We start from the raw sequence: 13961 nt of genomic DNA, 5'->3' as shown, positions 1-13961 counted from the left end.
TAAAGTGTTCTTAGTACTTTTCTGCAATTAAATAATGTGTATCATTGTCTAAATACATGCCATTTCATCACCTGAACAAATCATGAATTAATTGGTGTCCCACACATGTGATTGCTTTATCCAAAATTAAGTCAATTGAGTTTCCCACAACTTTTGCATGTTCCCAAAAGGTAGGCTTTTCCAAGATCTAGTCAGAATTGACAATCTTGCACTAGCTATGTTGGTGGAAGTGATACACATAATGTGTACAGTAATTGGATGGCATTAAACAGTTTTGACATCGAGATTCTTATTCTTAAGAGTCTAGGTTATAATAATAGTATGCTCATTACTGTAGCAACAAGTATGTGATGCATATCTCATACCATGTGATTGTGTACACTTCTCCACAATAGCATATATTAATATACTGTCCTCATTGATGGCAGTAGTTAGGAACCATGTACTGTCCCATGTAACCATATTCTTATAGGTAGCCAATATAGCAGTTACTACATATATACAACACAATTATAATCCTGTGAATTTATAGCTATACACATGCACATAGCTACATGTAAAAATGTATAGATTCAGCTACCTACTGTAATACCAAGTGTAGTAAATTAATGAGGGCCTCACAGATGATGATTATTGTTATTATTGAGTTCATCTTTGTGATGACTACAGTTAATCCAGAGTGAGAAAGAGACAAAATACACAAACTAAAGATCAAAACAGGACTGAAGCCAATCAATAGTCAGGTAGTGTAGCTACACAATGATGGTGTCAGTTGCCCATTACAATATTTGTGTAATATCTGGTCATAAATCCTACTGAGACATAGCTACAGAAAGAGTATGACATATCAACCTGTTGAATATACTGTATACTGAGGAATACATTAGAGCGTCAAAGAAAACAGCTTTACAGCTACATATATAACTAGCTATACAGCATCTAAATAAACAATGCACATATGAAAGTCTGTACGACAATGAGACATTGATAGATATTAATAATAATCTAGATGTTGTATTAGCACTATAGTACATAGCGTAAATGTTAAACATACTTTGTGAGGCATACGTACATCTCTGAAGTCATTCACATGCACAAAACAATACTTGTCGAAATACCAAATAAGTACAGATACAATGTTATGAAAATACACACATTATTAATGTATATGTCTAGTCAAAGACTGGCACAAACTCTAGAACAAACATCTCTAGCATTCATTGTGATAATAAGAGAAGACAGATATCTTTCAAGTGCTGGGTAATATATGAGCTTTGAATGAAAATCACTACCTTCATGATAAGCTGGTCTTTGTGAATCAATGGTTTGCTGTATGCTTACAGCAAGTTCCTTAACCTTCGAACTGGCCATCAGTTGTTCAAACAAAACTTTATCTGTAACTTTGAAGTCCTTGTGGATCATGTTCATTAGAGTAACATTTGTCACACCTAGTATAGTTTTCATTACTAGTAATTCCATTGTGGCATTAGCTAAAGCATTTTTGATATGATTGTAAAATGTCAATCGATTCTTATGGTTCCAATGGGTAATGCCCTCAATGGTTGCGGTAAGATATCTTTCGAATGTAGAGGGAAACCAAATGGTATGTAAGGCTAGGTAGACTTTATATAAGTCTAAAAGTGAATGCATCAGTTTTTCATTCTCAATTTGATAAACTAAACAGTGAGTTAAATTCAGTTGCTTTTGTATGACTGTCACACTATCAAAATCATCATCAGGTTTTATGTGAAACAAATTTACAAGTATATTAATGTAGTCAGAAATGTTTAGCCCTGTCTGATTTGTATGTGGTAACTGCTGATCATTGCTAAACCTCTTGTTGTCAGTAGGATGACTGGAAATCAATGATACATTCCTTAGTTTTTTTGTATCACTGATATCACTTGCAGGAACAGTATTGGCAGTAGTCTGTGTGGCTGGTTTTACAAGAGAGGTGATAATGATAGGCTCTCTATTAATGGTGTCACTATTAGCATTAACCTGAGTGGTTATTAGAGTTCTACTCTCTACAGCTTCCTTTGGTATATTAACTATAACTGTGCTGCCAAAATCCACTCCTTTAAAGCCAAGCATAACCAACAAAAATAAAACCAGCATAGTTGCTCCATACATATTCCTATGAATTTTCCGTGAGAAAAATTGTAGACACTGCACAAGATTGTATTTCAGTGGATGGAAATGTTTCACCTGTGTGGAGCAAAAGTATAAACAAATATGTGCAATTATGTGTATTGCACAGTTATGCTAATGTAGCTATGTGTTAATGTTTACAGCTAACCTCCTGCTGTTTGTGCAGCTCTTCTAGCAGTAGATCGGCTAAATCTTTATGTGTAGACAGTCCAGGATGTGTAGAGCTCTCATTCAGGCACCACAGAAAGTTGTTCCACCAGTCATGTCCTTTGCTTGGTAGCATTTCAATCATCAAGTCAATCCGTTCTCCATATGAATGGTCTCTATTTTGAAGTTTATATAACTCATCATCTGTCAGCATGTAGGTCTGATTGAGAAATGGGATGATAGCCACCAGGTTAAGTGTTGTACGAATATTCTGGTGCAGTCTTTTTATAGCATATTCTTTTGCTGTGCCCATTTTAATCTGTCCCTGTATGTACACAAGTATAGTAACAAAATCTATAAATTCTAACAATCATTATTAGTTTATAGTAATAGACCCGTTAAAAAGTTTTCAAATTCTTGGGGTGAACAACACCAAGTCTATTAGTGCAGTGCAATCTCTGTTCAATTATCTATACTTCTGTTAACTGAATTACAAAAGGATTGTCCATTGAATATTGTGTACTGTTCTTTAACAGTGATAACCATGGTGCACAACGATTACCCATACAGTCAACCACTACTACGAAATGTGATCCTCCCCCAGGATAAGCAAGACACCACTAGCTGTATACAGGCAGTGAGTGGCAACATACGTATTTTGCATACAAATCTGCAATACTACATACAATAAGTTAAAACTCACCATGCGATTATGCTTATGTCAATTAGCTACAGTGTAAAATTTAATCTTTCAAATTAAAGCAAACAAAATGTTGTACTCATAGTAAGGAATTTTACAAGTCTACCGGTTGTCCTCCATATTTGACTGTAAGTACATACATGTGTTTAGCATGCAGTAGCTCAGCTGCAATCAAACCTTAGAGTAACATTAGTCCCTTTGCTGCTGAGGGTTTGTCTTACTATTATACTGTAAATACCTTGACAGTTCTGCCTTGTATATGTCCATTACAATACGTGCACCATCCCATCAATGTTAAAATGCACACCCTTGGGGGTTCCAAGTAGTTCCTCACTAAAAGCAGTAGCATCATATTGGACTGCCTATGGATAAGTGCCACCCTAGAGAAAAGTGCAGCTTTTCCTAACTTGCTGCAATGTGCATGATAATATTGTCAACTATAGCAATGGAAAAAGCACCAACCAGACAATGATTCACATTTGACAAGAATGAGAAGACACAACCTATACATATATATTATTATGAGTAATATTGTATAGCTACCATAATATTGGCTGTGTTATAAGACAATAACCCGATTGAGTGACTGACTATTCTGTACTATAAAATCTAGAACCCACCTTATACTCCAACATAGTTGATCAGTTTATCGGTTATCTAGACAAAACCATGTATACATATATAGGAGCTACTACAGACCATATCTCATAATATAAGTGAAGATTTCATGTGCAGTGTCATTAAATTGTGCAATAGTTGCATATTAAGGTCTCTGTACATACACAGTGAGCTAGAGCTTACTGGATAGGTAATGGATTGTTTTCTACCAATAGAAAATGCACAACTGTACGTGTGATAACACTGTGTGGATTCTATTTTAGATGGGGCTTCTTCTACAGCATGAGACCTTACACGGATTTAAGTTATTGAATGATAAATTCTGTTAGTCCATACTTGATGATTTGATACTTGTAATAATATACTCAGTAACACAGATGAGTATATAGCTGGTTGCTATATAGTGACATGATTGTATACAGTGACAGATATGAAAATTATATAACAGTACTGATATACCTGTAAACTGATGCTGATATCCTGGGTAGGTCCATCATTATATCAATTTATACATATGCATATAATTAATGTAATAGTAATTTAACATCATAACATGTTTATGTGTGCCAACATTGTGCTACACCTAAACTACAACTACTCCATACCGTCCATATGGTCTTTCCTTGTCCTACTATATCCATTGACAATGCTAGAATAGGAAATGTTGAAAGTAGTCACATGTATAGTGGTGCAGGTGATGAAGCCAATGATGTTACCACCTACTCTCTTACATGGTCATATGGAACTGTACAACTAGTAACATACGTAATACACGATGAGACAAGAAATGGACTCAAAATAGTCTATGAACTTATGCTTGTTTATACTGTATGTGTGATTATAGATACACATAATATTGGCTACTAAATTAAAACGTGCAAAACTTGCAGGCAATCACATGCTATAGTATACACAAGTATAAACTATGAGTGTCAAAGTGATACCATATATTGGTGTAAAGTTATTATCAGTTTGTCTGTGTCTTGCTTTCTAAGTGAAAAATTCTGATCCACATATTAATTTTGTCTTTCAAACCTACCAGACTAACTTAACACAGTGAAACCTCATTAATACGACCAAAAATAGTCTCAGTATGGTGGTCATATGCATGTTAATGATCATGTAACACACATTTGCTGTGTTTGAGAACTTCTAGAGGAGGCCACTACAGGAGGTGGTCATAATTATTAAGGAGATGGTCTTTAATTACATTTAATACAATCAACTGTTCTATTGAGTTTCCAAGCATGGGAACTAAGGAAATTTTAATGGTGACTTTTCAATGATGCAGCTGGAGTGTAGTGACATTGCGTGTGTGTGTGTGTGTGTGTGTGTGCGAAGAATATCTTTTATATAGTGCGGCTATATTATAGAACACACATGTTACTATAGGGTTGGTAACATCACATCTAGTGTCCTCAATACAACTGTCGCATATACATGCATGCCTCTTGCCATTTTAATACAGTTATTTGAACCTAGCTATTAATATTATATTATTGTTGCTAAATGCAAGTACAGTACAGAAGATAGAAGTAGCTACATGGCTGCATTGTCTATAATAAATTGTAACTTGAAGTCATCCATGCATGTGTGTATAAGCTACCTATGGTTAATTAGAAAAGAGGCTGTCACAGTAGTGTACTTTAATACAATGTTTGATCCAATGTCAACTCTAATAATCATTTTTCAAATCTTGGATACGAATGTTGAATCACATAAGCCACTGCAATAATTAGTTTTACTGCAACTTTAATTTTCTTGAGTCTTGCAAACTTTTTTTGCTGCATTGTCACTTACCTTACCAGAAATGCAAAATGATATTTTCCTTACATATAGCTTGACAGCCATGGAAGAGTATAATGACCAAATTTGTGAAAAGGCTAGGGGTCTTCAGGCTCCACATACATTCCATTATTTTGTCAACTTTTATGATTCATAACTTCAGATAGAAAGCGGTTGCCACCTTGGAAATTGATCAGTAGTGAGTACCAGCATGGTGAAAATTTCAGGTTTTTTGGTGCCTTGAAAACTGTGTAAGGAATGGTCCTTAGCATTGGATACTTAATTATCTGTAACAGCAGCAGCAATTAAGCTACTATAACTAATTTATTATAAGTTTTCTTATCTGGTACACATAGCCTCTTCTGTTTTGCAAGAAATTTGTTGGTTACTATATATCATTGCTAGCGCTGTGCAGTCTGCTGAATAATTTTTGAACAGCAACAAAGCTAGCAATAGTTACATATGTGTCACCTCCAGGTTGAGTTTAGCAGACATCCAACATTGTGACAAATTAAAGGATAATGTCTCCTGCATCTAAATGAGTTTCTGGGCCTTTTAAAATCTATTTATTTTAAACTGATATCCTTGTATAGACCATAATAAAGTCAAACAACTATGTATATAAAATATGACTTACATAGCTTGCTTGCAAAATGTATTTAGTAGAAAATTTGATGAAAATAATCATAATAATTATAATTCCGCAAAATTAATAGTGACAGTAAAATTGACTATGCTGATGATCATGCTAAGAAATATTAATAAAATACCATGTACAAATGTGACCAAATTTTGGAAAATCACCCATATTGTCGTGCATGAATAATTAGAATTTTAATGTTTAGGGTGATGCTGTTTAGTGCAGGATGCTGTTCATTTCAAAAACCTTCTTGTATATAATTCAAGGAATTGAGAATTGAATCGATTAAAATCATTAACAAGTGGATTTACACCAAGAAACGTATTACTTAATTGTTAAAATATTTTATGTGTCAAATGCACCCATTTGGGTGATTTCCAAAATTCTGAATTATATATATATATATATATATACATGCATTCAATAAACAGGTTTCTTGAGCTCATCAACACTACAGAGTCCACTCGGAATGAAATAAATAACATTATATTGGTAATACATATTACAAGAAATAAGGAGTGGCATGTTCTAGTTCAGTTTACTGTCATGTATCTAGACAGCAGGCAGGTAAATATCAATGCTACATTTTATACATAGCTAGCTCCTATAATGTTTACATACCACATTTTCAACTCTTAAATTAAATCAATGTTGTCCAAAAGACTCAAAGCGCTATACTGCTACAACTATAAAATAAGATAATTCAGTTATAGGTGGATCACAAATTATAAAGCTAAAAATCTTAACATAACATAGCTTGTGTAAAAATATAAGTGTACATTGTTGTTTGACTTGTATTTAACAAGTCTTAACATAACCATATAGTGTAAAAAGTTATTTTTTAAAAAGTGTGAATAGGTAAAACATGCATTACAACACATAAAAAAAGTATTCAATATTAGCCTACATACATATGTACTTATACTTGTAGTGCAAAAGAAAATACATGCAGATGTAGCATCATGTTCACAGGTAAGAGTTGTTAATGCTTAGCAGCAGCAATCCCATCCAACTGCAATAGAATATCATACATTGTCGGTCTGTCACTTGACTGTTGTTTGGTACAATTGTTAACCAGTTGATAATACTGTGGATATTGTTGTTTGACTTGTGCTTTAAGGGTGTTCACTATCTGAAATGGATGAGTTTTGGTGAGAGTTTCAATGATAACAACTCCAAAGCTATACACATCCATTTTGGGGGAATGCTTTGTGTAATCAGCAGCTTCAGGGGCTCCATAGGCCATTGCTCCAGGACCAGCAGTGGCTACTTGCTGTTGTATCTTAGCAGTACCCAAGTCTCCTAGTTTGGCCAGCCATTCACCATTGTAGAGTACCTTCAGTAACACATTGGCACTACTCACATCACGATGGATTACCGGATCTGGCCTGGTGTGTAAGAAATGGAGAGCCTTAGCAACATCATGAAGAATACCATTAATCTGATGATCCTTAACTATTTCTTCTTCATATGCACTCCTCAGGCTAGTATCCATCATCTCCATCAAGATTACTGGAGGACCTTCTAGTGTAGCTCCAAGGAAAGTTACAATATTCTGATGTTGACACTCAAGAGCCATTTCCATTTCTCGTTGAAATAGTTGTCTGGTTCTTGGAGCAGTAATAAGTTTGTGAAGGCACTTAGCAGCAACAGTGGCTTCTCGAAATGTAGCCTCATGGACAGTAGCCCAAGCTCCTCTACCAATTTCCTTCCCAATTGTTAACTGATCAATTGAAACAACCCACAGTCTACTACAGGTCAACATGGACTGTACACCCAACAACTGTTGTTGAGTGAGGGACAGCTGGTTTGTAGTGTGAGACAGTTGGCTCTGTAAAAAACTGTTGCTTGCTTTCATTTCTTTTTGCACATCCAAAAATTGTTGCTGGGTGATGGAAAGTTGGTTTTGCATTTGAGACAACTGATTCAGTAACAGAGCATTACTTGCTTTCAAGTCTTCATTGCATCTCTGCATATCCACAGATTGCTTTTGTGCGATGGAAAACTGGTTCTGATTCTGCAACAGTTGAATCTGTAGGTTAGTCATGCTAATTCTCAAATCATTGTTAGTTTTCTTCACATCTAACAACTGTTGTTGAGCAAGGGATAACTCATTCTGCAAGTAACTATTATCTAGTTTCAATTGTTCATTGCTTTTCTGCACATCCAATGACTTTTGGAAGGATTGGCGTACATTTATATCCATTCTTTGAACCATTTCGTTAATTTCTCTAACCTTTCTTTCTATTTCATTTGTGTCTTGATGTGGTTTACTAACAGTAGAGCCGGCAGCAATAATTTGGCCACTGCTTTCAAGTTGCAATGCCTGCTGTGACTGTTTCATTTTATTCTCTGGTGTTGTAAGATGCTGAGGATGTACAACAGAAGAGATTTCATGTCTTGTATCAGATTCTAAATAACATAAAAATAAGAACATTACACTAAAGAAAATTTATTAAAAATTATAGAACTTGGTGTGGGAAAGATCAAAGGAAAAGATGTACTTTAAACTTCATAAAGTACACTTTAGGGTAAACAGTGCTTTATTTCCCACAAAGAGTGCTTTATTGCACCGCAAAGAGTACTTTATTACAATAAAGCACTGTTTGTGGGCAATAAGCACAGTTGCCCACGTGCTTTAGTGCAGGCTAATAGCCAGTGGTGCTCACGCCAGTACGACTAATCACCCAAGCTGGTGAAGGCTGATACCCCTCGCCACACTGAGTGGTCAATCACCGAATACGAATTCTACCACTGGATTGCTTTATAGATGATGGGTGGGAGAAGGTAATGTTTCTGTTATGTTTGTTAATGTAAGTGGACAAGTCCTGGAGATATCACAGAAAATACAGGGTACTTCATTATGTGTCACAATAGAATCAATTGTGGGTTGTGACCAAAACCTGCTAAAATACACAATGAACGTCTGCTATGCCAAACTATGGTGAACTACTTGTGAGTTACTTTGTTAAACTAGTTTGTGTGTATTCAGGCTGCTAATACCGTATTTCTATGAATATAAGCTGCGAGAAATTTTCACAAGTTAAATTTTCGTGTTAATATATTTTCACCTGTGTCCTCAAGCGACGAAAATTTTTTAACAATGGATTACGTAACTTTATTAATTCTATACAGCCTTTTTTGTATATATGTAGGAGAAGGAGAATGACAAGCAGCGAAACTGAAGTGTGGCGTCTATGTTCTATGGAGGCTTCACTCCAAATTCAGAAGTTGTCCGTCACAAATTACTGAACTCGCAATCAAGCAATGGACTGGAGTGGAATTTCTGTAGCTAGAAGCTCATTCCATGCAACTTGCATATTTGTACATATATACTTCATTTAATGTGTCCTGTAGTAGCTGTCTATCAGGGAATGGCTTCATTAGCTATCAATGTGCGACAAAATAGACGAAGACAGCTCCCCTCTCTCCTAGAATGAGGGAGGCCTTTGTTGACAAAAATGTTTTTAACGGTTTATAAACATAGACATACGGTAATTCATGCAACGCGTGTTAATTACGAGTCCTAGTGTATGGCACAACTAGAAAGTTCCATAAATCATTTAAAACATTGCCTTGCTTGTGCTACAGGGTATATGAAAATAAAGCACTTGAAACTTGGCCTCAATGCTAATAAAGCACTCGGCTTCGCCTTGTGCTTTATTCGCATCTTGGCTGCACGCCTCGTGCTTTATTTTCATATAGCACCTACAGCAATGCTTTAACATATACAGAAAACACTTTATGTAATAGTTATACCATGGCTGCGAGGGATTTTGCTGATATATACACCCAAAGCACGAGGGCCGCAGGCCCGAGGGCTGCGGGTGTATATGTCAGCAAAATCCCAAGCAGCCATGATACAAGTGATATATATCACTTGGGGCGCACTCACCTAATAGGTGAAAGAACTAATGAGAACTCATCCCATTTGTTTTATACAGTAGCATCTGAAGATCGATTGTGGTTTTAATAGCATGGGCTAATAGCCATCAAAACGTTGTCCATACATTAAAACGTCATTAATACGTTACTATGCTTCAACACGCAATGTTAGAAAACTTGCAATTGTGGGATGGAGTTTATATTGTTATCATTTTTGTACTAAGTTAAGCCAATTAACTTCGCTATTGGGACAGTAAGTAAGTTATTATATTAAGTTAAGTACTTAGAACTGTAAGTTACTAACCTATTTCAACGTAGCAGTAGTAGCTTTGCTGTTCCGTGGTCTGTTCAAAGGCTGATACGCGGTGGGTAGAAATACGCATCCACAATCGCCCAAACAATTATTTTGTGCCTTCATTATCCTTTAGTAACAACCAACTACTCTATCTTAGCCTATGTACTAAGCTTAGCAACCTCTACAAAACCGAGTCCCACAATACAAAGCTCTATGTCGCTCAATATAACGAGTCAAAGCGCATCGATTCTTTGAACTGGCTGGGTATCAAAGTCATTGGCAAACCGCTTTCCCATGATATTGCCCATATTGCCCGGGCAATATGCGAGTTAAACACCGAGCGGCGCCTTTGAACGCCCACGCTAAAGTGGTATATAAAACATAATTATGCTGAACAACATCTAAAAAAGAAAAACTAATGGTATGATTTTCAATAATTCAAAATTCTGTGGTACATGCAATAAGTACTTGCAAAGTATATCAGCATCAAGATACATGCTACGTACCAATACAGAATGTAAAATTCTTTTGGGTGCATATATTAGTGTTCAAGGTGAATGCAAACCAAGAGCATTGTAGCTGAATTCCATAATACATACATGCATCCAGAAAACAATATGGTCAAAAATACATTAGTACTGTTCATAGTTGTACAAGTTAATGTATATAATAACTGCCAAATAAATTACAGATCTGCAAGAATCCCACATGTTAGCGTAAGCCTAAATTTACAGTAGAATACAATAAACACAATTAATGGGTGAAATATTCACGTAACAAGTAGAAGGAAAAATTAGAATTTTAAGTTGGATTAGAGATCAAAGATGAAAAAAGTAGTGAAACAAGTGAATAGCTAAAAAGTAGTGAAACAAGGAAGGTTGCCTACACCTGCAGATATACTAGTACACATTAAATCCCTAAACTTTAGTCTATAACCATGACTGAACTAGGAATTAAATGTCCATTAGTATATCTGCAGGTATAGGCAACCTTCCTTGCTTCACCACTTTTTAGCTATTCCCTTTTTTCACTACTTGTTTATTCTTGAATCCCTAATCCAACTTACAATTCTTGATTTCTACTTGTTTGTTTACTTTTTATAACATAGCTAGCATTGGTGCCTGCCCTACGTGCAGGACCATGTCCATACTAACTAAAAGTTATAGGTATTAAACATCATCACTATGTATTCACACAGCATGCATGATGGCCTAGGGTGGGATATGTTGATATTTCAATTTCACCTTACTCATGTAATTGTAAATAGCTTGCAGGAACTGCATGCCCTGAGCCATTCTTAAATTACATTTCGGAAGCTGTGATAGATGTACCAGCGCTGTAGAGTGCTTAATCCAATGTGAGAAATGTATTTATGTTCAGGTTGTGAGAAAATTCCAGAAAACGTGATGGCAACTGTATATAGTATGTTCACGTTGAGCTGAATCCTGAAAAACAACTAAAAATTATTATTTCTCAACAGAGTTAATATTTCAGCCAACCAGATGATTATTGGTAACAGCAAAGGTGTCAACAACAGACACGTATGGTTTGGCTCCATTACAAGTTCGGGAAAGGGCTGTAATGGATGCTGTACTTATAGGGCTTCCCTATAGGAAATGTATTGTGAAAATTTTGATTGGCCATAAATATCATGTCTAACATTTGAACAAAAAGATTTTGAAGCGGGTCAAGCAGTACTACAAATGAGCCAAATTTCAGGATCATGTGTAATTGCATCCATGAGTTATTAAATGTTTTTGAGGATTCAGCTCAACGTGAACATACTATAGGTGATTATAGATAGTCAAATTCATTGGTTTTGCCAGTATTGTGATGCATTGGTTTACAAAGCTCTGAATGATTTTGGGCATGATTGAAAGCTTAACTAATACTGTGCAAAGTAGTGTATCTCACAGTTTAAAGAAAGCAATTTCCCAGTAACTTCAATGTATTGAAGAAAAACTTAAGATTTTAGAGAGTTCGTGTACTAGTTTAAGCAATGTTGTTTCACGTACAGAAGAGTCTGGTTTCTCCTATGAAATCATCTGCACTTCAGAGTCGCCCTCGTTTATCCAATTTAGTGTTGTTTTAGTAAGTAAGGACTTTTAGTTTTTAGCTTTAGTGATTTTTCTTAATTCCTTTTAGTTACGGTTATATTTTCTGCGTTATTCCGCCCCGCCCCGCCCTGCCGCCAATGTCAATGTCAATTTAATGTATTTACTAATGTTCAAAACTTTTGAAAAGTTTTGAACATTAGTAATACATTACCATTGAAAAGGACACGCCCCCAAAATCATGTAAAATGCACAAAATGGCATAAAAATACAGTGATTTTCGTGTACTTTCGAAATGCCAGCAACATTACATGGTGGTACCCACAAAAAAGGTCTGTGTATTACTCACAAACCTCTAAGGAACACTCCACCTTGTTCTCATGGCTCTAGCTGCAGTGCATATCACTGCCTTTTCACGAATTCTGCCACTTGTTCATCGTTTCGTCCAATGCGTAATGTACAGGGAATGTATTGTGAGATTCACCAGTTGCCAAGACCATAGGAATTCACCCTAAACTAATTAGTCTAAATAGAATAAACAGTCGGGAATACCATATATATGAATTATTCTTTGATATTTCGAAGGAATTGGACCAAGAGTGGCTGGTCTAGTAACCGCCTTTTTACTGTTTAGATGAAATATACGGGAGAACATCCGTGTGAGTGACTTTGTTCGCAATAGTTGGGTTCTTGATTATATAAGTCAGTATAAGTCTTTATAAACACAACTTGTATTTCCTAGTCCTCAGTTTAGTGGGTTTTGAGCATGCCGCCACGTCATTTGAAATGCAGAAGTTTGTAAATATCAGTAAATTACCATATTTGCATTAGATTCGCAATCCCAATGGCTATTTTTGATATAGTTATAGTTTAAAATGTGAAAATCTTTTAGTTACAGTTTTAGTTATATATCTTTCTTAATTCTTTTAGTTTTAGATTTAGTTTTAGTGAATTATTCTGTTGTATTTTAGTTATAGATTTAGTTTTAGTTATATGTGACCGGATCTGCAAAAACCCGACACAATCATGCATTTTCAAATTCTTGTTTATTAAATATTTATAATCTACTTAGCCAAGTGTACCCTCGGACAAAGTTTCAGCCTCATATGCCGATAGCTTTAGGAGTTACAGCCCTACAAAGTAGCAACAACAGAAAAATCGATTTGTACAGCAAGTATAGGGAAAATAAATTACAGGCACCTACAAAAATGGTTGTAACTTACCAATGAATCGAGGTATGGAGCTACAATTTTCACCATTGTGTTCGCCATGAACAGGGGAATCAATTACTGGGTAGGGTTTTCCTTTACTCACCCTTCTTAACTGGATACAAAGGCGGAATTTGTGAAGAAAAATCGATCGCGTACGATCGCTTCGACATGACGTAAACAAACATTCATAACTTCCGTATCCTTGGGTCTACTGTAACGAAACAAAGATTTTCCAACTCCTCTTGAGCAGGCAAATAAGATGATATCGGTTTTATAGTTAGCCCCCTCCTTCAATAAGAAAGAGGCGTTCAAAAATTTTATGGAATTTTTTCAATAATATGCAAGTATTTCACCCATTGTATTCAATGCTTTATGCTGAAAATTTAGGCTTGCACGATTGTGTTGGGTTTTCGCAGATCCGGTCACATATGGATTTGCTTTTAGTTATATATTTTTAGTTAACTAATACATATTT

The 13961-nt window shown here is 35.6% G+C and overlaps 2 protein-coding genes across 3 annotated transcripts in view; both read right to left on the bottom strand.

The window, feature by feature from the left end:
- Positions 1–877: 877 nt before the first annotated feature.
- On the bottom strand, positions 878–2611 carry LOC136264879 (uncharacterized). Its single transcript, XM_066059643.1, has 2 exons — positions 2300–2611; positions 878–2208 (listed from the first exon to the last, which is right to left on the bottom strand). The coding sequence occupies exons 1-2, from the start codon at positions 2609–2611 to the stop codon at positions 1177–1179; spliced, it is 1344 nt and encodes a 447-aa protein (XP_065915715.1). The 3' UTR covers positions 878–1176.
- A 4003-nt stretch (positions 2612–6614) lies between these two features.
- The window catches only part of LOC136262967 (dual specificity protein kinase shkE-like), a 47125-nt gene continuing 39778 nt past the window's right edge, over positions 6615–13961 (bottom strand). For both annotated transcript variants that reach the window (XM_066057388.1, XM_066057387.1), the window contains one exon: positions 6615–8453. In XM_066057388.1, coding sequence (XP_065913460.1) covers positions 7024–8453 — 1430 coding nt within the window. In that variant the 3' untranslated portion in view covers positions 6615–7023. The remainder of the gene's footprint in view (positions 8454–13961) is intronic.

The sequence above is a fragment of the Dysidea avara genome, chromosome 8 (assembly GCF_963678975.1).
Source record: "Dysidea avara chromosome 8, odDysAvar1.4, whole genome shotgun sequence".
Lineage (NCBI taxonomy): Eukaryota > Metazoa > Porifera > Demospongiae > Dictyoceratida > Dysideidae > Dysidea > Dysidea avara.
The sequence above is the reverse complement of the archived record's forward strand: the minus strand, read 5'-3'. Positions and strand labels throughout refer to the sequence as shown.

Bases quoted from the DNA above. Each gene is read 5' to 3' on its own strand.
- LOC136264879 (XM_066059643.1), bottom strand. From the start codon at position 2,611: ATGGGCACAGCAAAAGAATATGCTATAAAAAGACTGCACCAGAATATT. The intron at 2,209-2,299 runs GTTAGCTGTAAA...TGCTCCACACAG, and splicing joins AGCTGCACAAACAGCAGGAG to GTGAAACATTTCCATCCACT.